The 26,373-nt window shown below is 38.5% G+C and overlaps 1 protein-coding gene across 5 annotated transcripts in view; it reads left to right on the top strand.

The window, feature by feature from the left end:
- The window catches only part of TMCC1 (transmembrane and coiled-coil domain family 1), a 114,513-nt gene that overhangs the window by 25,048 nt on the left and 63,092 nt on the right, over positions 1-26,373 (top strand). The window contains exon 1 of one of the 5 annotated variants that reach the window (XM_026722915.2): positions 13,116-13,404. The exons of the other annotated variants lie outside the window; for them this stretch is intronic. Within the exon in view, the coding sequence (XP_026578700.1) occupies positions 13,366-13,404 (39 nt within the window). The 5' untranslated portion in view covers positions 13,116-13,365. Of the gene's footprint in view, positions 1-13,115; positions 13,405-26,373 lie in introns of those variants that run through there. 5 annotated transcript variants of the gene reach the window in all.

The raw sequence follows: 26,373 nt of genomic DNA, 5'->3' as shown, positions 1-26,373 counted from the left end.
ACCTTCACGAAGGTTCTCGCATTGCTAGCTGCTCATCTCCATGATATCCCCGTATGACTCCAGTGTTATCTTGATGACATCTTGATTTTGTCATCTGCTCATCAAGCAGTCAAAGATACTCAGAACACATTACAATCCCTACAACAACACGGGTTCTCAATAAATTGGAAAAAGAGTCATTTAACACCATCGACTCGGTTAACCCATATGTGGGCAGTCATAGATACGGTGGAAGGCAAAGTTTACCTGTCACCAGATAGACTAAATAACATTCAGCAATTAATCAAGGAGATCAGGGGTCTTAAGAGGGTGTCCCTAGAGGAACTATCAAAATTGTTAGGCAAGATGATCTCATGTATCGCTGTCATCCCTTGGGCCCAGCTCCACACTAGATCCCTCCAGTGGTTTCTGCTTCCGTACCAGCGTTCCGGCCGAAGCAACTCCAAATACAAGGTCAAGGTACCATCAAAGGTCCTCATATCTCTCCTCTGGTGGACCAGACCAGTCATCAACAGAGGCTGCCTCTTCAAAGAGCCACACAGACTTACCATCACCACCGATGCCAGCCTGTTTGGATGGGGAGCGCATGTTCAATTGCTCACAACCCAAGGCCGCTGGTCCACCATAGAACAGTTGTGCAGCATAAACTGGCTGGAGCTTCGAGCAGTACACCTGGCTCTCCGCAGCTTCCTTCCACAGGTACGCTATCAGCACATACTAATATTGACCGACAACGTAACAGCCAAAGCTCACATAAACAAACGGGGGCACACAGTCGAAACATCTCATGCGAGAAGCGGAGCGCTTGTGTCGTTGGGTGGAGAGCAACCTACTTTCCATCAGAGCAGAGCACATTTCGGGTCTGTTGAATACATAGGCAGACTGGCTGAGCAGGGCCACGATCGATCAATCAGAGTGCCGCCTCCATCCGACCCTGTTTCAAGAGTTGATTAGGACATTTGGACAGCCGGTGGTAGACCTGTTCGCTTCCCCCCTCAACGCTCATCTCCCAAGATTTTTTTCCAGGTACCCCCTGCAAGGAGCAGAGAACTTCAATTCGCTCCGCTGGCGTTGCCCCCCGGGACTTCTGTATGCATTCCCGCCACTTCCACTGGTTCCCAAGGTCAACTACTTCTAGTAACTCCTTACTGTCCCAGATGGCCATGGTTTGCAGACCTCTGCAGTCTATCCGTATCAACACCATGGAGAATTCTGCCAGCCAGGGTCTCGCTAACCCAGGGACCCTTTCAACATTCGGACCCTCAATGGTTGCACCTCACCATCTGGAGGTTGAGCGGAGTTGTTTGAAGAGTGAAAAGTTTTCCAGCAGAGTTATCGCCACTATCCAAGCCACCAGACGCCCTTCAACAACTCACATTTACAATGCCACATGGTCCAGTTTCTGCAAATGGTGTACCGAGTCTCGAATTGATCCCATCTCTCCATATGTGGCTCAAATCCTATAGTTCTTGCAAGAGGGATTTGACAAGGGATTATCACCTAATACGTTGAAAAGACAGGTGGTGGCCTTGGCATCAGTTCTCACTTGTGAAGGTCTCCTATCTCTTTCCCATCATCCACGTATCCGGAGTTTCCTTCAAGGAGCCACAAATTTACGCCCTCCAGCGGTACACCATTATCCCACCTGGGACCTTAACAAGGTCCTCGTCGCACTCACTAAGGGTCCTTTCGAACCCTTGAAATCTTCAAGTCTCCAGTTTCTGACATATAATTTTCCTTGTAGCGATCACTTCTGCTCGTCGTATTTCAGAGATTGCAGCTTTGTCTATCAGACAAGATCTTTGTGTTTTCCATTCTGACTGGGTGGTCCTTCGCCCTGATCCTACATTTATACCCAAAATTAACTCGGTTTTTCATAGGGCACAAGAGCTGATACTTCCTAATTTTTGTCCCAGACCATCCCAAGGGTTGGAACTACAATGGCATAGGCTTGATGTAAGGCGAGCATTGCAAATATATATCAACCGCACAGCGGCTTTCAGAAAAACGGAAGCCTTATTTGTGTCTTTTCAGCCCAACACTCAGGGATGCAAGGTCTCACCTTCTACAATAGGTCGTTGGCTACGGGCCGCGATAGCGAAAATGTATCAGACTCAATCCCTGCAGGTGCCCAGGGGCATAACAGCTCATTCAGCAAGGAGCTCCGCAACATCGGCAGCGTGGGCCACAGAGGCACCAATAACTGAAATTTGTCGAGCCGCAACCTGGGCCTCTCCATCGCCATTCATTAGGCATTATAAAATAGATGTGTTTGCATCCGCTGAGGCCTCCTTTGGCAGAAGAGTTCTGCAATGGGTCCACAGGGACAGGAGGAGATTCCAGGCCAGACAGAGTCCCTCCCGTAGGACAGGCCAAGCTTTGGTATGTCCCACTACTGGATGCTCTGAACAGCTCATGGGAGAAAGGGCGTTGGTACTTATCTGACACGCCCGTTCTCTTTGAGCTGTGAAAAGCATCCAGCCCCACCCGTTTTTCCATCTGGTGTGGTCCTGTTTCAGCCAATGAATTGTTAGGGCATTGAGGATGAGGGCTGTTATTTCTCTCTTCGCCAAAACTGGGGAACGCTGGGGAGGAGTCCCGTGGAGGAGGAGGAGCGTTCCACAAATTAAGCCCAGCCTAGACATGCAGAGACTGAAGCACCTCCCACTACTGGATGCTCTTCATAGCTCAAAGAGAACGAGCGTGTCAGGTAAGTACCAACACCCTTTCTCTCTATGGTAGAAGCAATGATACAACATTTTCTTCATATGATTCTAAATGGCATTGTCAGCTTTTGGTGCTGTTGTCTCCCAGAATTAGGCATTTTGTATAATAAACTGCAAATTGGGAGCTATTTATAGCAAGCTTTTTCAGACTGTTACATGCTATTGTTCCTATTGTCAATGTCCATGGAGTTGTAGCTGAGATTGGAGCTGGATCCATTTTGGGAGCATCTTCAGAGCTGCCAGTTTCAGTGCAATAGTAGCCAGCTATCAACCCTGCAAATCCTAACCTCCCACACTTCATCTGCCATATGGGAGAAGTCCATAACTTTAGCATAAAGTACCACTTAGCAATGCATGAGTCCTGTGATGGCAGATGTCCTATCATCACTAGACGCCTACCAGTTGTGAAGCTGTGATAAAGGAGAAGTAAAGTATATAGGCTGACCGAGTTCGGCCATAGTGAAGTTTATGTTGCTGGCACGTGAAGTTAATTCTAACATTATACAATTATTACAATTATTATTTATTGATTAGTCGACCAAATCAGAGTAAAATACAGTAAAATGAGATAAGGTAAGATACAATGAAATGAGATAAAATAAACTACAGTGAGATAAAAGCTAATTGCGCTAGCTTCAACACTTTCTCTATATAATTAATTTAAAGGGTATTTATGTTCGGCTGAAAGTAGTGTGTAAGGGAATTTTTGCAGCAGCTGGCAAGTAGTTATCCAAAGTGATCATTTGGGTAATATAATGTGTAATTTCAAATTTTTTAGCCATCCCACCTATTTTCTGTCTACTCCTACAGCTATAACACTTCGCTGTTTCAGAATAGCAAACATACAAAATGAAAACAGATTATTATAAGAAAAGGTAGAAAAGGTAATGTCAATATAGGCGAGTCTCCAGTTTTCAAAAGCTCATGAAAATGACAAAAGTAGAAACTATTGATCGTGCTTCAGTAAATGAGAGTAGACAGTATTCCATGTGGTAAAACGGATATTACAAGCATTTCCCTTCATTTCCCTTTTCAGCTTTCTCCATGAAAAAATAATGTCCTTCAGTACCTTTATATAATGGTACAGGTTTTCCTGTCCAGAATTTTTACTTCCCTTTTCCTTTTAGGCTGACATAAAGAGATGCTATGTTCCTTAGCATTAAACAAATTGTGGGGGCTTCTATGATGGACTAGATATCTTCAAGGAGAGGAGGCGTTGTAGTGGTGAACAGCAGCCTGCAGTGATTTCTGGCCAACAAAGTTTTCTGACTAAGAATTACCCACATGTACCATGGCCTGCTGCTCCTCATAAGGAAACCATAGGATGGAAGTCCTGTGTTTTTGGCAGGGAGCTGAGAGAGAAACAGCATCTTACACATAGAAGCACAACCTTTTAAAGGACATTAAGTTCCACCTAACCCTCACTTTCTTAATTGGATATATCAATTTACAGTTGAAAATTGTGGAACAAAGGAAGCAACTCAGTCAATCAGCCTTCCAAATTATAGAAACTAAACCAAAGAGGAAAGTATTTGTAAAAGACTTTGAAACAACAGAAAACAAAATTTCGACCAAGAAATTTATAAACAGATAAAAAAGTATCCGTACAAATTTGAAAGATTAATATTTTAGCAAAAGTGCTTTTGTTGTTTGGAATTAATTGAATAAATAAGCCAGACCTTCATGGGTATGTTGACTGTTTGACATCAGAAAGAAAAGACAGTTGTTGGAATTTAGATGATAAAGTTAACAAAGTGTAATATGAAATTGACTGTGTCATTAAAACTATAGAAATATAGTTTGGACTAAAGCTTTAAGGCTATAGAAAAAGCAAAGAGAAAAAGGTAGAAACTTGTCTTCATATTTATCTTCATAATTGATTTACTTTTTCTTTTGGATTATAAATAAAAGAATGGTGACCACCAGAAAAACCGCAAGACTTGATGAGGGATAAAAAGATCTTTGGAACAACTGACAGAAAAAGAGATTAGTCCAGAAAGTTTGCAAAATATATTTGAAACGAAGGAGAAGCAGCTATCTGAATATATCAAATCTGTTAAAAGGGAGTTAGATTGATTTTGAAGTAAGAATGGAAGAAACATTTGTAAAGAGAAGAGGAAGTTACAAAAAAGTTGAAAAATCCATAGGGCAATTTACATGAGTTAAATTAATGACAATGTGATGGTTTTAGAAAATTAAACAGAATAATAAATAGAGAGGCTGATAAGAACTTAAACAATCTGGCATTACTGGAACTGATTTTGTGTGTGTGTGTGTGTGTAGGCTTGAACAGTTCATAGGATCCTGGAGCAGACACTAAAGAAAAGATTGTTCAGTCTTTAACAAACTTTTAGGAACAGGATGAGGATGATATGGAGGCAGAAACTGACAAAGAACATAAAATTAAAACACATTTTGCAAAATTAAGAAATGTACCAAAAGATATTCTTATGCACTTTGTCAGGAAGATGATTAGAAATCAAGTTGAGGCAGCATTTTTACAGACTGAAGATTAATAATGCAGATGTGATTATACTTAAATCCTAATCAGAATACTGTGTGAATTATTTATTTATGGCATACAATGTCAGGGAAATCTACAGATGCTAAATAAAACGTAGTCCTGACAGCCCAGATCACTACCATTCAGAATCAACCGTGTAAATGAAAAGAGTTTCTTTAATTGACAAAATCAAGCAGGAAAAAAAACAATTTCAATGGGAAAAATTGGAAGGAATGATCTTCCTTTTTAAACAACAGAGGTTAGATTAAGTTTATTCTAAGAGAGCAAGAAATTCTTAGAAAAATTTAAAGGGGAATTAAAAGAAATTCAAACCGGAGTGACAGTGCTAAACAACAAAGACAAGACATTAAGGATATCACTATGTTAGTGTTTCAGGCAGGGATGGGCTTCAAAAAATTTAGCAACGGGTTCTCTGCCCGGTTGCTGGGTGGGCGTGACCATGGTGGGCCTAGCCTAGTCGGCCTCCTGCACCACAGTGGAGGGATGTTTTTGTTCTCTCCAGGCTCTGGAGGCTTTCTTCGAGCCTCCAGAGGGGTGAAACGGCCTCCCCGGGCTCCAGAAGCTCTCTGGAAGCCAGAAACAGCCCATTTCTGGTCTTCCTGAACTTCTGGAGGCCCAGTTTTCACCCTTCCTGAGTCCCCTCGCACGTCCTGCACTTACCTGCATCCAAAATGGACCGCATGGGAACTCCTGAGAGGGGAGGGGCAGGATGGGCAGGGCCATCCAGGAGTGGGATTTGGGGGTTCTCCGAACTGTACAGAATCTTAGCTAGGGGCTCCTGCGAACCCCCAGCAGTCCACCCTTGGCTACAGGTATTGACTTTTCTATGTGTTGGGCACAAATATAATTTTAGATTCATAACATGGAATATAAATAGAGCAAACTCTCCTTAAAAAAATACTTTACTAGTTAAAGAAAAAAGAAATTTCAGCCGAATTAGAAATGGAGTTGTTTCTATATGAAAATTGCAAATAAAACGAATAGTGACTGATGATTATGGCAGATATGTGGGGTTCAAGCTACTTTTCATGAGAGCAAGATTGATAATTACAATATATGCTCCAAATGAGGATAAAGTAACATTTTGCAAAGCACTTATAGATAAACCAAAAGGAGTTATCATGTTGAAAATGGTGTTTAATGGGATATTAGAATGGAGTAATTTGTCCACAGAAATAGAGAATTTCTGGGAAAGATATTAAAATGACAGTTTCCAAAATGTTTGTAGCTTTATTTATGAAGAAAATTTATAGCTCACAGTGACTCCAGGTGGCTTACAAAATAAAACCCCAATACAAAAGCCTATAACCCCCACACACGACAACAACCAAATCAACCGCTTGATATCACATCGTTTTTGACAGAATGGACAATTTAGAACTTGTAGATGCATGGACATACACAAATGGTGATGCTACACACACACACACACACACACACACACACACACACACACACACACACACACACACCCTTTCTTTTCCATGGATATTTTTTTCCAGCTTAGGTGCAAATGCTGCAAGTGCCTCATGCCAAAATCCCACTTGGATTTAGTAAGGACGTTTTTCAGCCAGCCTTTTTGAGAAGGCTGCCTGTTAGATTGATTTCACCTAGCATGGGTAAAATCAATCTAGCCACGTGCTGCTGTTCTGCACACCTAGGGGATGGGAACTCCAGTACTGGGCTGGGGAGTGTGAAGTTCCAAGCTTTTTTTCCCCCTCTGATCTACTACTACAGTTATCGTTTGCCTAAAAAAGGGAAGGGAACTTCAGGGCTGGGCTGGAGAAAAAGAAGCTTGAGCTTTCATGGTCCCAGCTATTTTTCTCCACCCAGTGCTACAATTTCCCTTCTGAGTACTGAGAGAAGTAGCCTGGCCTCTTTGGGTAGGCAGTATTTCGCTCTGTCTGCTTAATCACCTGTCCAGTTGCTTAATGACTGTAGTGGGGAAAGCTGCGATTGTAGTCATTGAATGAGGTGGTCATGTGGGCTTCTCGTTTAACGACCACAAATTACTGGACTCAATTTTGGTTGTAAGTCGAGAAGTACCTGTGTTTTACAAATGGAAAAGATAGTTGGATACATTGTTAATATATTGTTAATGCTTAAAGAAGGTCAAGATTTGACTTCAGTAAAAAGTGCCCCAGATCATTATCAAATAGTGATTCTGCATTATTTACAGTGATTTTAGTGGAGGGGATGAAAATGGAATTTAGATGATTTTTACAAACCTATTCATCTCTCTTGAAATGGCAGTCCGAGATGGAAAATTGAATATTGAAAAGTTCTGGTGCCAACATCTTAATGTATAACATTTTTTGCCTCCATTAGATGAGGCATTTAGTTGAAATACTCCATGACAATTGAATTCATATTAACTGATAGTTCGTATTACAGAAGAGAAGCAAGTTAGAGGATTACAAACTTCTTTTCCTTGCCAAGAGAGGGTGCTATAGACGTTCTGAAGTTTTCATAGTCCCCAAACTTTAAAAGATTATCTGATATATCTAAATTGTTTAGAGAATAATTGAACCTTAATTAGATGGTTTGCTCTTATAATCATTTATGAAAGAAACAGTTACTGTGGCTTGATAATATTGATTTATTTATATGTTTGCTTTATATCCTGACTTTAGGAGCCCAGTGCATCTTACATAACCCTTTCATCCCATACTTTGGCCATGACACTAATTCTGTGAAGGAAACTGAACTGAAAATAATTGGGTGACCCAAGTGGGGTGGGACTTAAGTAGAATCTGTGTCTCTTTGGTCCTGGTCCAAAACATTGGTCCACTACACCACAGTTGCTTTTATATGATATTGCAGTATAAATCACTAGTGAGGAATTGAACATATTCTTGAGGATTTGAAATCTTCATGGTGAGCTTTCAGATGGAAATGAAGAAAAGAATGTTAGTGTTGGATGCTACAATTTTCAGTTTGCATTCAGGACTATCTCGAAGCTACTGGTTTTTTTTCTTTTTTTCTTTTTTAGATCATCACATTGCCACTGGAAGTTTTTGGTAACTTATACAAGCACTGTAAAACTAACACTGTAAAACGTCCTCATTTTTGATGAGGAAGCTAGCAGGAAACTATTAGGCACCATGAGCAAAAATGCCAAAAATCTCATGATACTAGAGTTAGAAATCATAGAGGAAGCAGCATATGGCCAAACTGGAAAATAAATAAATAAAGGATCCAAATAAAGGAAATAAAGGAAAAGCATGCTGTTTCTATGAACCAGGAAGTGTTCCTAACTTAACCTGCTGGTAATTATAATTACGTAATTTCTTGTGTGGTATACTATCCTAGAATTAGAGGCTTCAGTTTTATCTTTTATCTTTTATGACCTTCCTTGGGCTTTGCAGATATTTTTCACTCATAGAAGGCTGTTTTGATTTTGTTATTCTGCCTCAAGCAAATTGCAAAATATCTTGTATTGTATACTGAAGAAATCAAAATATTGTAATGGTGAAATTGTTCATTAAGCTTCAAAATAAAGTGAACTCATTTTTCAGACAGCGGACAAAATATGTGGTATATTTTCCAGTAATTGTAATGAAGTGTTAATAGTATGTAACTTCTGGCAACTGTGTAGTTAGTGTTAGATTGAACTTTATTTACAGGATTTATAGATGTAGAGGAAACTACCAATTTTTCAATATAAAATGTTAAAGTAATACTTCATCATTAGTGGGTTTTTTATGTAAAGTTTACTGTTTATTGTTCTTTATTATTTTCAGTGCAACTAAAACATAATAGTTTCCCAGAGTCTACCTCATCACCATTTTGTTATCCTAAGCCTCTTCATAATATACAATGTTAATAGTGAATTACAAAGTTATTAGTTTTTAATTACTATATGGCAATTAGAATTTTGTTAATACCACAAATTTAATTGAATTATTTCAACTCTCTCATAGGAATCTAAAATTTCATTATCCTGTAAAGTAAAAACAAATGTGACAGGATAGGTTTTTGAGACTAAATTGAGATATAAAATATGTCCTGTTAATTAAAATTAAATGTCTATTTTAAAGGAGATGGAGTTGTGCTGTAGTTAATGAACGAAAAGCACCACTATCCCTTGCCTTAATCAAAGCTACTTTTTCTGACTTCAGCAGCAGCTCAGGTGACTGGATAACTTATGAGTTGGTCAGATGAGCAATTGGGTAACCAGATCCCCAACTTTCAAATGAAAGTAGAGCAACTCCATAGTCCTGATAAAACCCAAAACACCAAACCAAATGAACGGTGCAAATAAGAAGAGCAAGAATTTTAAGATTATCGAGTTATAAGCTTTAATTTGCTCACCAGATACCTGTATGATACTAAGTGAAATACTGGCTACATCTATTCTATATGGGAATAAAAGTGTAAATTATACGGTCAGTCATCTTATATGGAAAAGATAATGGTTTTGTGTGGTTATTAAGTTCATTATTTTAAATATATCTATGTTGTTATTTATATTCTAGCTTTCATCTTAGAAGCAAGATATTATAAGATCATATTTTTAAGTATATAACTATTACTGTATTCTATCTTTCCTTAAAGAGCTTCCTTCCTTTATTACTACCAATTTATGGTAGCAAGCTATAACAGAGGTAATGATAAATTCAAAAATACCTACTGTATAGGCTACTTAGAATAAAAATGTATTGGTGTAACAGTGCCCGTGTACATGGTGTTTGTGTCTTCCGTCTTCTGTTTGTGTTATATTTCAGTGTTTCAATCATAATTTCTTACAGTATTTCTTACAATCACTATGATAAAATTTAAATCAATAAGATACATTGTATGTTTCTGAAACAAAGAGAAGGGAGAAGGAAATCATCAAACTGAATAATCAACTGAATTTGTGTAAAGGAGTTGACAGATACATGCAGTAAGTGATGGTTAGCTTTCATATCTCAGGTAAATCAAAGGTTAAATGTATGACAAGAAGTGCAAAGTAATATGAATATGGAACATAAGCAGCAAGAACATGGTAATGCTCAACCCAATGAAAAATGAAATCAATTGGCTGCATATTGACATTTTTGGCATCTGGCAAACTGAATGAACTGGAATTTAACACTTTCGGTCAGATGATGTAAGGATATGTAGGAATGACTTTGGGAGACAGGGAAGAGCCACAGGCAGGGCAGTTGTTAGATAAGAGGTGACTTGGCCTGCAGCAGGAATGCAGGTGTGGCAATTGTCTCAGAAAGGACCTTCCCTAGTTTCTTCAGTTGTAAAGGTGACAGGGGGCAAATGTACCTTCAGACTTGCAAAATTCTATCAATCTAACCTTACAATTAAGTAGGTATAGTTCTTCTGGATTTGCTTCTTGTCTTGATTAGACAAGGTTTACAATGTTGATAGAAGATAGTGTTTAGTACTTAGGAAATAGCATTCCTTTCATAGTCAGGAAGGATATAGCCAGGATAGGACTTCGGTGAGAATTATGCAAGAAGGAATTTAATAAAGAAGGTCAGAGATCTGTTAAACGAGACAATTACAACAGTATTTGTAAAGATATTAAAGATGGAAACAAACATAGAAAAACAAGAAAAGTCTTCCAAAAGATTTTTGAAGGAAGCTCCAACTTTGAATTGGTATTCTAAAAAAGTGCCAGTGGATAGCTACCGGTAGTAACTGATTCAAAGAAAATCAACTAAATAAAGAAACTCTGTATAGTAGAGATATCACTATCAAGGTAGATTAGCAATCAGTACTCATATCATTACCAAATCTGAAGACTTAGTTAACCAAAATCTTGAAGAAGTTGATGGAATATTACAGAAATGTGGCAAGTAACAGAATAATAATCAATAAAGATTCTAACCAAACTAAACTGGAGGCCAACATCAGTAGAATGGAAGAGGTCAGTCTACATGCCAATACCCCCCAAAAAAAAAAGCTTTATTGGAAACCTTAATTTTGGTAGAACATGCAGGCTTTTGACACAATTATATGTAAACTGGATTTATTATGTAGCATTATTGTAGATTCACTCCATGAATTTCTAGATTTTTTTTATTACAGAAGAAAGTTTGATAACCATTGAAATAAGATTTCATATAGTTGTGCAATATGCATAAGTCTTAGGGAGGTGGATTGCTTTTGGATTAGGCATCAAACTGAGGACAGACCCAACATCTACCTTGAATTATTTAAAGCAACCGGGTCCCTTTTGGAATCTGCAGCTGCAGAGGAGAGCCAGCCACATGATCCCAGGAAAGATCCGACTTTCTTAAGATTTGCAGAGAGGTGCAATGTGCCAAAGCAGCTTTTCTAAATTATTTCTGTAATGCTACAGAACCTTTATAATATTTTGAATACAAGTAGTCCTTGACTTATAAGCGTTCATTTAGTGACCAAAGTTACTATGCCCTGAGAGAAATAACTTACAATCTTTTCTCAGAATTAAATCATCAAGATGGTCACATGATCAAAAATTAAGCACTTAGCAATTGGTATTTATGACTGTTCAGTGTCCTATTTACTATTTTCTTAGCTGGCTTCCATCAAAGTAAGTCAATATGGGGAGTCAGAAGCTGTGATTCAATTAACAACCATGGTGATTTTCTTAATGACTGCAAAAAATAGTCATAAAATTGGGCACAACTCACTTAACTGTCTTGTCCCAAATGTGGTTACAAGTCAAAAATTACCCGTATGTATTACAATATTTAAAGTACTGCATAATGCAAGTGGGAGAGGAACAGATTAATAGATACTGTACTCTACAGCTCTGTGAAAACTGTTTATTTGTAATGCCCAAAGATTTTAACATGGTTGGGCCTGCCATTATGTACTCTTTTATGCAAACTGGTAACAAATGCCCCAACATTATTACTATAGATCTGTAGCTAGGTGCTGTGCAAATATTCACATTTTCAGTATGAGAGACTAAGTGGTTCTAATATAAATATGTTTCTTACTTGAATCGGGCAATTTTGGTGTCTTGGGAATGTGTGTAATAATTAACAAGATACCTGCTTTCCAATTCTTTTATTTTGCTTATCTTTTCTGAAAATCTACACCAGTAACTCTAGACTAGCAACTTGGCATTTATGTGTAGGTGTTTCTAATCTTCGGCCCCCACATGGCTTTTCCCAAGGGAAAGTTTGAGGGCCTGTCCAAGTTACCCATTCTTAATTTTATTTCCAAACCAAGATTTTGGTTAACCAATCACCAAAGTTAAAAGAGAAGTTTGAAATCAAGTAATAATACAACCATTCTCCTTAATTCCCCCCACCCCACCCATTCTGGGTTTTTGTTAGTACTTAGTAGTTGGTTATTAATAATTTGGCAGCTTTTATACAGCAAGCAGAATTGATGTTATTGTTATAATATGTGCAGTTCTACCAGGTGATCTCCCTTGCGGTGTCAGTTCTCTGTGAGTAAAGAGGAAGTGGTGGTAACTCTAAGCACAGCCCTGCAGCTGCTGTGCCTCCGGCATCCTCCAAGCCCTTGCTGAACATCCCTTCCCCCCACCCTTTCTCGGAGGTTTAAGTAAATTAGGTGGCCCTTTTAAACAAAGGCATGGAAATGTGGGTGTGAGCATGTGCGTTCTGTAAACCTGACACCTGCAAGAGGTGTGCTGCTGAAATCTTTGTGAAGATGATTTAGGGTGTTGGTTAATCTTCCTCCTTACCGGTCTTTCAGGCACATGTTTGCTAAACCCCACCCTATCTTAACTAGAGGAGGGACTCTGTCCCTTTGAAGGCTCAGGTGGTTCTGTACTAACATTCAGCTAATGAATTGAGAGAGAGAGAGAGAGAGAGAAAGAGAAAGAGAAAGAGGAATGGTCCATCTGTCATGTTCCCTCTCAGCTGACTTGTAGGAATGACTGAGAAGCTTGGCACAGGCTGAACCGCTTCAGGATTCTGCCCCTCCTCCTCCTCTGCTGTCTCTGCTTGCATGTTTTACAAGCTCCCTTAGAAGAACAATGAACTGATTTGAAGTTTTAAGACTGGGAGGGATCCCCTTGGAGTTGTCTGTGGCAGCCTGCAGCATGCATTGTTTGACACCATCTTAGACAGCTGTCAATTTCTTTTCTTCTTCCCTGCTTCCTCCCCACAATTTCCCCTTTTGGATCGCTTTGTCTGAAGATATAAAGTGACCATGGTCCAACGTTTCAGCCTCAGGAGGCAACTATCAAAGGTAAGGTTGCTTCTGTCATCAGGATGTGTGGGAACTATCTACATTTGATCACTTTTCTCTCCTAGTACAGTGAAACCTGCTTAGACAGAAGTGGAGGGGGGGTCTGCTTGAGAGAAAGGAGCTCTGCCTTTTGTTCCCTTTGCCAACAGAACAAAGGTTTTTAAAATATATTCTCTGTCAGCAGCCATAGAAGCTTTCTCTCTCTAAAATCAGAACTGCTGCTTCTTTCTTTGGATTTAGCATCTAATGTGTGTCTGTAGCATCTAGGAAACAAAACATGATTATCAGAACAGAATATGATCTGATGAAATAGCAAAGATGGATTAGAATCTATAGAGAATCAGGATTAGGATACATTTCACTGGTAACCCAGAAAAATCTACCTGGCAAAGCACATGGCAGCTATCGCTTCAAAGTATTAGGCATGGCTCTCAGCAGAAGGAAGAACAAAGGGGTTGTTCTTAAGAGATTCTGCTATGGAAATACTTTGCATTGTTTGTTCTTAAGATGCTTGAAAAGAAAAGGTGGGGCTACTAAGCAAATAAAATCCATTTTTTCCTCAAGAAACTAGTTCAATGTTTTTTTTAAATGACTAAATAAAAGAGGACCCAAGATAAACTAATATTATGAGATGGTAGGTAGATAGAAGATAGATAGATAGATAGATAGATAGATAGATAGATAGATAGATAGATAGATAGATAGATAGATCGATAGAAAGAAATAGGGAGTGGGAGAAGAAGAAGGAGGAGAAGAAGGGAGAGAGAATTAGATACTCAAAGAGACAGACAGGAAGGATCTTGGGTTCTGTACATCTTTATAACCAAGAAAGGTTTAGTTAGAAAAATAATAACAACCCTTGTTCTCCACCTGTTTCACAGAACTGCTTGTAAAGGCTGTCTTTTTGTGTAAAATGCAATGATCAGCTGCTGATCACAGCATTTAGGTCAAAATGCACTCTTTGCAGACAGTGTGGGGAAGCCTTAGGGTATTGAAATGAACAGGCATTCAGTATGACCCCTTTCAGAGTACATCAGCATTTTTGAAATAGCTAAGCAATGAACATATTAATGATCACTGAAAGGGGGAAATCTTCACTCATTTGGTAATAATATAATGCAAAAGCATGCAAGTGAAAAAATATTTGGATAAACAATAAAAACTATAGTTGCTGAACTACAAATCCTAACACTATTTGCCATGTTCCAGCACATCAAATAGTGAAGGATGCTGGGAGTTGTAGTTCAACTATTTCCAGAGTTAGAAGTTTCTCAGCAATGTTCTCCATCCTAATTCTCAATTCTTTTCTTGGGAGCAATTCCACACAATAGTCTTAGAATCTGTGAGTCTGAAGCTTATGAATATAGAACCTTTGTTCAAAATTCTGTTGACATAATTATCTCTATTTCAGCAAAATCATTTACTGGGATTTAACAGTGAAAAGAGAGTGGTGGCTCAGTGGCTTAGATGCTGAGCTTGTCGATCAGAAAGGTTGGTAGTTTGGCCAGTTCAAATCCCTAGCATTGCTTGACAGAGTGAGCTCTCGTTACTTGTCCCAGCTTCTGCCGGCCTAGTAGTTCGAAAGCATGTAAAAATGCAAGTAGAAAAATAGGGACCACTTTAGTGGGAAGGTAACAGCATTCCGTGCACCTTCAACATTTAGTCATGCCGGCCATATGACCGTGGAGACGTCTTCGAACAGCGCTGGCTCTCCGGCTTTGTAACAGAGATTAGCACCGCCCCCTAGAGTTGGAAACAACTAGCACATATGTGTGAGGGGAACCTTTACCTTTAACAGTATAATGATCTTATTGAATATGATAAATTGTGTTAACTGGGCTATGCATGGGGATTGTTCACTTATTAGAAATAATAGGCTTGTGATCACATCTTGGACAATATTGGTAATGAGAGATATAATCATTAACATACTATTTAAATATTTGAATGAAGACCATATATAGTGACATAGTTGTTTTTGTTTTTCTTAAAACATTAAAGTAGCTGTATTTCTTTGCAAAAGGAGAGGTCATTTGAAGTTTCCAAACAGACAAGTTGACAAAAAGTAAGGGGAGAGCTTTGCAAGAGAGCTGATGAGTTTATGGAACTGATCAGTTATATTTAAGGAAGGTTGTTTGGTTAATTAGTGGAAATGATTTATGTTTTTTTCTGGTTCAATACAGTAAGTGCTTACTTGTATGGCACATAGGAGGATGGGCTTATAACTGTAATTGACTGCCCAGAATCAGTTGAAATTGTGCCATGTCTAAAATAGTCAAATTGTTAATGGGTAGAGTCAACATTCCTCAGCCAACTGCATTGTCCCAACCAACATTCCTTTTAAAAAAAGGAAGGGAAAGGAAGTTGTGAATTTGCAAACTGAGTGAACAAACAGGAGTAGGGGAATTTTGTAAGGCAGGAGAATGGATGAGAATTTCCCACTTTCATAGGCTAAATATTTATATAAGTTTAGAATCCAGATCTCTAAACTTAAAGTAGTTTAAAGGGAAAAAACCCAAAGATAATTTGGAGATGTTTTGAGAGCCAAAGAAGTACAAAGAGTGATATCTTTGTCTTACTCCCAGGGCTGCCAAGGCTTCCAAGGAAGAAAGATACTACTCTGAGGGTAAGGGAGACATGACTGTTGGAGAACTTAGTTTGGAGTGGTGAATCCACATGCTTTCATACTGAAGATAGTCCTCCAGAAGGTGAACAGCTTTTGGTTATATGCAGTCTGGTTATTAGAAACTTAGAGGTGGATTTGTGAACAATAGTGCCTATCTGCTGGTACAAAAGTTGCAGACATTATACGCTATCAAGATAAATTGCTGGATAGTTTTGGGAAGGAGGTAGCAGTCTTTGTCCATATACGAAGGAATAATGAAAAGATTGCTCAAGGAAAATATAGACATAGAAGGTATAGATTTTGAGTCTGTATTGACTTTATCAGATATTCCAAACAACTAAAATAAATTATGATATTGACTACATTTTAAGAGACTACGCTCTAACAAATGGTATCCATCCAGTTTCACCTATTCAGATGTGAAATTTGGGTCTCCTAGCACAAATATTTAATTCAGTGTCACAAGACTGGAATTTTTAAAGAGACACCAAGAGAGTATGTAGAAAAAATATAGTCTGGTTGACCTAACAACTTTTCTAGAAAAATTATATGTAATAAATATTAAAGAAAAATTAACTAAAGCACGTACACCAGTTTTTCTCAAACTTTGCAACTTCAGCTCCCAGAACTGACGTCTACAGAGCTGAATTCCAACATCTTAAAGTTGCCAAATTTGAGAAACATGGCACATAGGAACAAGCTTAGCTGAATAAGAATCAGCATGGTTGCAAGGGTAAATCCTATCCCACTAACCGTATAACAGTTATTGGAGCATTTCAGTAGGCATGTAAATGAGGACATCTCGTCAACATTGTATGTTTGGATTTTGACAGAGTTCCTAAATTTGCTCAAGTTCCTTTGACAAAAAATTTCAAATAAACCTAGAGGTCATGGAATAAAAGTAACTGCCTTTCTATATTTTCTATATTTTTTAAATTATAAGTTGAATTAAAAATTTAAAAAGTTGAAAATCAAAGCAAAGAGTAGAAAAAAATTGAGCAAGTTTCTCAGCACAGAAAGAAGTCAAATCCCTCACATTTCTTTGGTCAGATACTTTTTAAACCCATTCATAAATTATCTTGGAGATAAACAGCAAACTGATTAAATTTTCAGATGTTATCTAGCTCCTGAAAGTAGTGAAAGCCAAGTCATTATGAAGAGTTTTAAACATCTTTAAATTGGGTGAATGGTCAGCTAAATGCCAAATGTGGTTCATTTTTCAGTAAATTAAAATGATGTATGTTGAAACAAAAGCCTTAACTTCTCAAACATGTTGACGAGATTTGAGTTATCGATAACTAGTCAGGTAAAGGGATTCTAGAGTTATAATTTTATTTTGCATTTTAAAGAACACCACCACCAATGTTTGGCTATGGAATGGACTGAACAATGAAGGAGCAGTAAATTTCAAAAGCAGATAGATCAGTTTCCTAGGTTCAGGCAAGTTGTAGCTGGGGAATACTTTGAGCATGTAAGAAGTATAAATAGGAGTCTAGATGCCTGTGCAGGTTGTTCAAAACAAGTTTCAACCTAAGCAGTTCCTTAGATGCTTGCCTGAAAATGCCCTCTCCCAGCTTCAGGATTGTTTTGCCCGCACAGATTGGAGCATCTTCAAACAACAGGACTTCGAGTTATACACAGAGACTGTGTTCTTCTACATGAAGACCTGTGTGGAAAATGTCACTGTGGACAAACGCATACGGACCTCCCCAAACAGGAAACCCTGGATGACCAGCGAAGTCCAGACTCTGTGACCTGGCTTTTAGAGCAGGTGACACCTCACAGTACAGCACTGCCAGAGCTGAGCTGAGAAGGGCATCAAACATGCCAAGGAGATGTATAGGAGGAAGGTTGAGGGCCATTTTACTGACAGTGACCCACGGCAGATGTGGAGAGGGATATAGGCCCTGACCAACTATAAAGACCAGGGCCCAACAAACAGCGAGAGCAGTAGCACTCTAGCAGAGGAGCTAAACAGCTTTTTCGCACGCTTTGAGACCACCAAGAACCTGGACATACTGCCTCACAAGGACCACAACGCTGCACCTCTTTCTCTTCAGGTGCATGAGGTGAGAAAAACACTGAGAGCAGTAAATCCCAGGAAAGCTGCAGGGACTGATGGCATTCCTGGTGCAGTAGTTAAAGCATGTGCTGACCAGTTGGCAGAAATACTTACAGAGCTGTTCAATCTATCTTTAACACATGCCATCATCCCACAATGCCTGAAAGCCGCAACCATCATCCCCATTCCCCCCCAAAAAACAAATATAAACACTCTCAATGACTATAGGCCCATAATGTTAACAAGCTTCATGATGAAGGTTTTTGAGTGACTAGTTTCACAGCACATCAGAGACTGCCTTCTGCCCTCCTTTGATCAACATCCGTTTGCTTATAGAGCAAACCAATCTATAGAGGATGCTGTGGCCATCACACTTTATAGAGCGCTGAGTCATCTGGAGAACAAACAGACCTATGTGAGGATGCTCTTTGTGGACTACAGCTCTGCATTTAACACTATCATCCCAGATATACTAGTAACCAAACTGTATACTCTGTGGGTCCCCACCCCCACATGCTCCTGGATTAAGAACTTTTTGACAAACAGACCTCAGTCTGTTAGACTTGGCCCCCACCTTTCTTCCACTATTACACTCAGTATTGGTTCCCCCCAGGGTTGTGTCTTGAGCCCCCTGCTGTATGCCTTGTACACCTTTGACTGCTCACCAAACCACGCAACAAACACCATCATAAAGTTTGTGGATGACACGACCGTGATTGGTCTCATCTCCGGAGAGGATGAGATGGCATATAGGGCAGAAGTAGAGAACCTGTCTGTCTGGTGTTCACAGAACAATCTGTCACTGAATGTCCGTAAAACCAAAGAACTGATTATGGACTTCAGGAAACATGGACAGGACCATGCCCCACTCATCATCAATAGAGAACGAGTGGAAACTATCCCTACGATCAGATTCCTTGGCATCCATATTTCAGCTGATATCTCCTGGTCCCCAAACACCAAGGCCATAGTGAAGAAGGCTCAGCAGTGGCTGCACTTCCTGCGGGTTCTCAGGAAAAACAATCTGGATAAGAAGCTGTTGCTGGCTTTCTATAAAGCCTCTGTGGAGAACACTCTGACATATTGTCTAGGTGTGTGGTATGCAGGCTCCACAGTTGAGGACAGGAAAACTGTACAGAGGGGTGATAAACACAGCTCAAAAGATCATTGGTTACCCTCTGCCCTCCCTGGAAGACTTAGCCAGGTCCCGCTGCCAAAGCAGAATTAAGGCCATTATAGGAGACCTCTCACACCCTGGCAATTATCTTTTTGACCTGCTGCCGTCTGGACAGCGCTTTAGGTCAATAAAATCCCACACCACTAGACTAACAAAGTCACTACCTTATTAAGATGTGAAATCTCAATATCTCATTCAGATGTGTAATAACATATTACAGTACAATCCATCTCTTGTGTATTATACTCAGCAAAGCATCACAGTCAGTGTTGGATGTATATTTTGTATATATTATTGCAAATGGAGTTGTGGGTACTCTATTTTTCTTATCTTCATTTTAAGTGCTCTAGCTTTATTGTATTGAGAACAGTTACTAGGGTGCATCCACAGTTTTGTTGTATTTGTACAATGACAATAAACAACTTCTTCTTCTTCTTCTTCTTCTTCTTCTTCTTCTTCTTCTTCTTCTTCTTCTTCTTCTTCTTCTTCTTCTTCTCCTCCTCCTCCTCCTTCTCCTCCTCCTCCTCCTCCTCCTCCTCCTCCTCCTCCTCCTCCTTCTTTTGCCTATCTCATTTCTGGTCCTCAAATTATCATCTGTGTGTGCTTTTTGCTCAATTTCCACGGTTGCTAACTGCTTTAAGACTTGAGAAGGAATTGACCCCTTCTACATCCCTTTCCTGTTGGACTGATATCTGGGCTAATAGAATTGCACAAACAATGCTTGCCTTGAGTTAGATCACCATAAGACATGATGGCCACAAACTTGAATGGCTTTAAAAATAAACCAGGTAAATTCATGTTACTTCCACATTGGGATAAGGATTCATTCTAATACCTATATATTTGGTATAGGAGTGTTCTGAGGAGTATCGGTATATCTCTATTTGTGAGCATCATAAATGCTTCTTGTTAGCTATTCTGAGAACATGCTAAAATAGATATGCCTTGGATTACTCCAGCAGGCCATTCCTATGTACCTATAGAATGATCCTATAGCTGTTTCACAGTCTGCCCTACCTTTTTGCCTATATGTGTGTTTCTTTTTGCTGGCAGTCCCAGTGTAAGTGTTATCTGATCCTTCTTGTAGACTGATAGGATCCAGCTTTATGTGTCATGAGCTGTGTTTACTCTAGGAACAGATCAATATATAAGGAATGACATGAAGCTGTGTTTCCAAAAACTATTCAGAAACAAATATTTAACTCGGTGTTTGATTATAAAGTAATCTCTGCTAATATCAGAACAGCAGTTTAAGTTAAAAGGAAGTGGGGAAAACAAATAAGTTAATCCACAATTATACTTTGTGAATAGGTCGAGAAAGCAAACAGTATAGTTGTTGTAATACTCGTCTTCTTCTTTTTTTAAAAAAAACCACCTTTCCTCATGAGCATTTAACTACTGCATTTCAAGTATCTTTCTGTAATTAAATATTAATACTTGAAATAATAGATAATTTTTTTTGACTGGTAAAATAGTTGTATCTTAAAAGTTTTGCAGTTGCTTCTGTAGGCATACCTGCCTGCTTCTGAAATCTGTTCCATATGCCAAACTGTCTTTATACAAAACATCCACACAGCATGATTTGCCACTAGGGCATTACAAATTGCCAACAGGGAAGTTTATTAGTGGCAAGCAGATAAACAATATAGAGATGGCGAAGCACCACACAGAACAAGACCAAATGCATTGGTGTATGCACAGGTCTGCTGCCTCAGGATTATAATAGTTTGTACAGTACCAGCAACTTAAAAATTTGCTTGTTTAGTCTGCTAAGCCAAGAAGAACTGATTCTAGGTAGAACATAGACTAGAGACCTTTGGTAGATACCAGGACTATAAGATAAACTGGGAGTTGAAAAAAATGTTCTTGAAGTCATTTTTGTTCCCCAAAAGCTCTACATGCTCATGCCCAAAAGGACCTCAATAGTCAAGCTTGGCTGAAAAGAGACAATGAGTTACCTGTTGTGGCATTTAAAAAAAAATGATGATGTGTCAGATAAACAGTTTAAAGGGCTTTTCTTACTGTGATCATGCTATGAATGCTAGCTGATTGAAGAAACTTCAATATTTTTCCTGGAAAATCTCATTATTTCCACTGAATACTTTACATCTGTTCATGTTTTTACTTTTGTAGCATTAAAAGAATCTACTCAAATGGAATAGAGAATGAAGAAAACAATCACTGTAATACAACCAACAAATGGAATTTGGTGCAATTTGCTTTGGGACTAAAATTGAATTCCTAATATATTAGAATTGTATTAGTTACTCCTTGAATAAATGTTAGGTCAGCTTTTTCAAGTACAATGAATGCCAAGAATATAAATCTAGATTTGGGATGATTCAGATATTCTCTTAAAGTGAAAGAATTTGACATAGTGATATCATAGAAACATAGAATTGGAAGGATCATAGAGGCTATCTAGTCCAAATACCTGCTTTATTCAGAATCCACTAAAACATGTCTAACAGAAGATCAGCCAGCATCCATTTAAGATGTGATTGGATATATTTTGCCATTTTAAAGAATAAAACCAGCACATTCGGCTGTGCCTGAAAAATAATTGACAGTCATTCCAGATCCTTTGCTGTGAATGTCAATTGTCCATTATATCTACATGGTTAGCAGTTGAGTTGATAGTTTTGCATCATTTGTAACTTCCATTCTGAGGCAGAGGTTAGTCTTACATTTATATCTCACATATCCTTCTGGAACTTAAGCCAATGTACATAGTACTCCATCCTTCTAATTTTGTTTCATGACATTTTGAGGTAGGCTGGGCTGAGAAAGCATGACTGACCAAAATTATTTAATGAAATTCAATTAAATGGTTGAATGGCTTGAGTCTGGGTTTCCCAGTCCTGATCTAGGACTTTAACTACTACACCAGTGTACGTACCACTTACAAGCACAATTGTAAATTGTCCAGAATCTCAATTTGCACAGAGTGGAGGGAAAATCCCTCAGTACGCTGAGTGGAGAGATCTCAATCCAGCATTCCCTCTATTGACATTCTGAGGAAGCCTTCAGAGAATATGGCAAATGGCACTTACATGTTTGCAGAGCACCTGGCAACTGGTCATAAATGCAAACAGGTTGCCAAGTGCCCAGAATGCAGTCATATGTCCTGGGTGGCGGCGTTATAGCTGGATGTGGTTTCCAGGCCATAAAACACCAATTCTGAGGGTGTTGTGACTGCAAACAGTTGTTAAACCAACAGTTATTAAAAGATTGATTGTAAGTTGAGGATTACCTGTACCTATTTTAGTGGGTGTACTTTCGTTGTGTTTATTTACAAGAAGCCAGAATTAACAGCGACTTTGGTCTGTTATTACCAGGGATGGGATCTGACTGGTATAACTATAACAGTTCTATCTATTAGTGTCGTGCACGCATGCGTGAGTTGTGCGAGTGCAATTTACAACCTGCTGAGCTTCCTGGACAGCTGAGCAGTGCTATGTGCAAGTGCGCAGCAGTTGGAAAAGCCCTCGTTTCCTGCTTTTTCAACTGCAGCTGTGTCACGCAAAGCAGCTGCAGTTGAAAAAGCAGGAAATAAAGGTCAGGTAAGAGCCCGGGCGGGCGGGCGAGCCACAACAGCAGCAGACATAGAACCAGTTCTATGTCTGCTGCTCTTCAGAGAAACAGATTCTACAGAGGTGGACAGAATCGGTAGAATCCCACTCCTGGTTATTACTTGCAGATTGAGTTCATTATCTAGTTACTTCCATAAGGCTTGAAAGACAAAATAGATGAAACTGGGAGCTCTTCCAAAGTGTCATGTTTTAAACTATTCATTATAAGTAACAGAACAAAATAACTTCTAATGGAAATGGCCTTTATAATTGTCCTACTTAATATGCACCAATTTTAGTGCATTTCACATTCTGAAACATGACAAGAGTGTCTAGTTTAAGGAATGCTATTTGGCAAAGTGATAAGCATGATATACAGACTTTTAGACTCCTAAATTATCTAGTACAGTGAATAGTATCACCTAAGTAACCCAGCAGAATTGTATAAATATAAAATACATTCATTGTATAGAAAATGGCTCATGTTGTTATTGGATGTTATGTGTCTCTCCATTATTATACAAAGCTAGGTTAGTCACTGTTGGTTCAACTCTATTGTTATATATGTAATGTTTACTTTTTGCCTCTCTGTGTATAATAGTTTACACTACCAGAAGTCCTGCCTATTGATTTGTACATTATCATACAGTTGAAGTCAGGGCCTTGCACTATTATATACTATGACATATTTCTGGGACCAGCTAAGTTTTAATTTTTATGCAATGTTAATTGGGGGGGGAGTGGAGGAAAGGCATCAATTAAAACCATGAAAATAATACAGATTTAAAAGAATTTGTTCTTTCTTTGCTCCCTAGTTCTTTTGTTTTTCCAATGCAATTTACATATGGGGAAGAAGAGCAGTGACACAAGATTTCAGATTTGTAGATAAAACAAAATTAAGATTCTTCATGTTTGGAAAATGAAAATAAAATTCCAAATGTTCATGAGTTAGAGAGAGAAACTGAAACGAATAGGAGAAAAATTAACAAACTAATGCAAATTTCTTCACTTGAGGAGCAAAGTAAATGCAAAGGTGCATAGGTACATGTTAAGAGACAGCTTACTTGGTAGTAGTATCTCTGAGAAAAATCCCAGTACAGTAGTTGATTACAGGTTGAATGTGAAAGTGTGATAAGGATGCAATAAAGGCAGATGCCTTAGGTTGCATAAACAGAATTAGTTTCCAAATCATGGAAAGTAATTCTACTTCATTCCACATTTATTCTCTCCACCCCATTCTTCTTCCTCATTTTTTCTAATGGTAGACTTTGGCACCACATGATAATCAGTAGTGGAAAGAGCTACATTAGGTCATGTAATGAAATTCTTTTAGCATCAAGTTCTGCTCTTGAGCTGAACTGGTTGAGAGGTCTGGCCTGGGCAAGTCAGCAATTGTTCGAAAACTTTTCCACTTAAAGATAAATCTTCTGGACAACAGAATGATTGATATCCAATTGTTTGTCAATCCCTTTAAATCCCTTTCCAGGCCCATTGGCATATATAACATTCTTTCTAAAAGCCTCAGAGTGCTCTTTCAATCTAGGTTTAGTTATACCCATACTTAAAAGCACATCAAATCGAATGTTTGAGGTTTCAGTAAGACAGGTTAAAGCCTCTTCATTTTATTCCTGATCAGCAAAAGTTCAATTAAGGGTTACTAGAGATAACAACATATCTACTATAACCTTGATCAAATAAATCAACTTTATATTACTTTCTTTTCCATTTAACAATCTTAATCTTTAGTCCTTTCAAATACTATCGTGGAACTTGATATATTTTTATTTGTCCCTTCTCACAAACCTTTAACAGGCCTCTTTTCTAAATCCAGTATAGGAAAATTATCCAGGTCAATTTTGGTTTATTATTTGCATAACTCTTTAAATTATTAAGGTATCAGCTGACTTATTTTATATGTCCAATGTATCATAGTTCTCTATATTGTTCTTGTAGCTGGTCATTTTAAAATCCATTTTCAGATTAGTCTCAATCTTTCTAATCTTTCTCAATCTTTCTAATATAATTTTTCTCATCTTTTAAGTACATTCTAATTTTCCAAAATTAAATGTTTTAATCGCCCTTTTGCAGTTTATTCCAAAAGGAAAAAAAAATGGCCCTTTTGGAGATATGGCCAGTTGAGTTTCGAGGGTGTCACCAGCTTAGGGTAGGAGTTGTGGTGTGGCAATTGTCATCCAATAATCACTTATGGCTTTCAGGAGCACTGCTCCACAGGTCATCAGATTTGAGACTTTGTTCATTAAGTTGGGCTCTAGGGATCAGTTGGGATTGTTGCTGTTCTACCAGTCTCCCTGCTGCATAGCAGCTTCCCTCCCTGAGTTCCTTGACCCTATTTCCAGGTTGGCAGTGGAGTTCTTCAGACTTGTGGTCTTGGAGACTTCAATACGCCTTCCCTGGAAATGGGGATTGAGGTGGTTCAAGGTTCATGGCCACCATGACAACCATGGGCCTATCCCAGATCATCCAGAGTTTGACCCAGGACAGTGGTCACACAACAGATTTGGTGTTCTGTTAGAGCAGTAGCTATGTCATCTGCAGTTGGAGAAGCTTTTGATCATGGTCAGATTACACCCTGATTACTATGGGATTCTCTGGGATCTCTATCCATTACAGCAGGAGTCTTCGAACTTGACAGCTTTAAGATTTGTGGACTTCAACTCCCAGAATTCTTCCTCCAGTCATGATAGCTCAGGAATTCTGGGAGTTGAAGTCCACAAGTCTTAAACTTGCCAAGTTTGAAGACCCTTGCATTACAGGGAGGCTGAGCCGATTTCATATTTCATGTTAGCATTATTTGCTGTCGTATTGGTTTATTTGTGTATCACTTTTTGTGTATGCTATTATAAATTTCTTCAAACTAGTAGCAAAGCTTCCCTTGCTCTGGCCTCTTTACATGGCCTTACAACTTAGACTCATGGAGCTCCTCAGAATTCAGAAGAGATTTGCAGAGAACACCACTGAATATGATTCACTCATGAATACTATACAATTAGTGGATGGACACAACTGAATAGAATCCAAGGTGTTTTGGAGAAATTATGGTACCCACCATAATAAACGTAGTTATATATGTAAATAAGATTTTTAATTAAAGTTATAACACTTTTAGCTCCATTTACACCAATATTGTTTCTAGTTGTTTAAAAATGCAGATATGCAGTCTTACTATACCATATCTAATATACGACAGAGCACTGCTATAATTTTGTAAAAATAGGATTTTCCTGAAGAAAAGTTACGAATTTAAAATACTTAAGTTTTATTCCTCTGCAGCTGTTTTTTGGATGGCTATATCAATTAAAATAGTTTCATTAAAAACAATTAGAAAGTAATATAGGATCACACTTCAAATAGTTAAAGTAGTAAATATTAAACTAAAGACTTTAAGTAAAAACTGTGTTTTGTTTACAGGAACCTATGAGAGCACTTTGTTTGGATTGTAGCTACTCCTGCCTCCAAAAACCTAAGATGAGAAAGGTCTCATCTTCAATCTTAATGGTTCAAAAATCTTGCA

The sequence above is a fragment of the Pseudonaja textilis genome, chromosome 2 (assembly GCF_049901715.1).
Source record: "Pseudonaja textilis isolate UNSWEBS1 chromosome 2, rPseTex1.2, whole genome shotgun sequence".
NCBI classification, from domain to species: domain Eukaryota; kingdom Metazoa; phylum Chordata; class Lepidosauria; order Squamata; family Elapidae; genus Pseudonaja; species Pseudonaja textilis.
The sequence above is the reverse complement of the archived record's forward strand: the minus strand, read 5'-3'. Positions and strand labels throughout refer to the sequence as shown.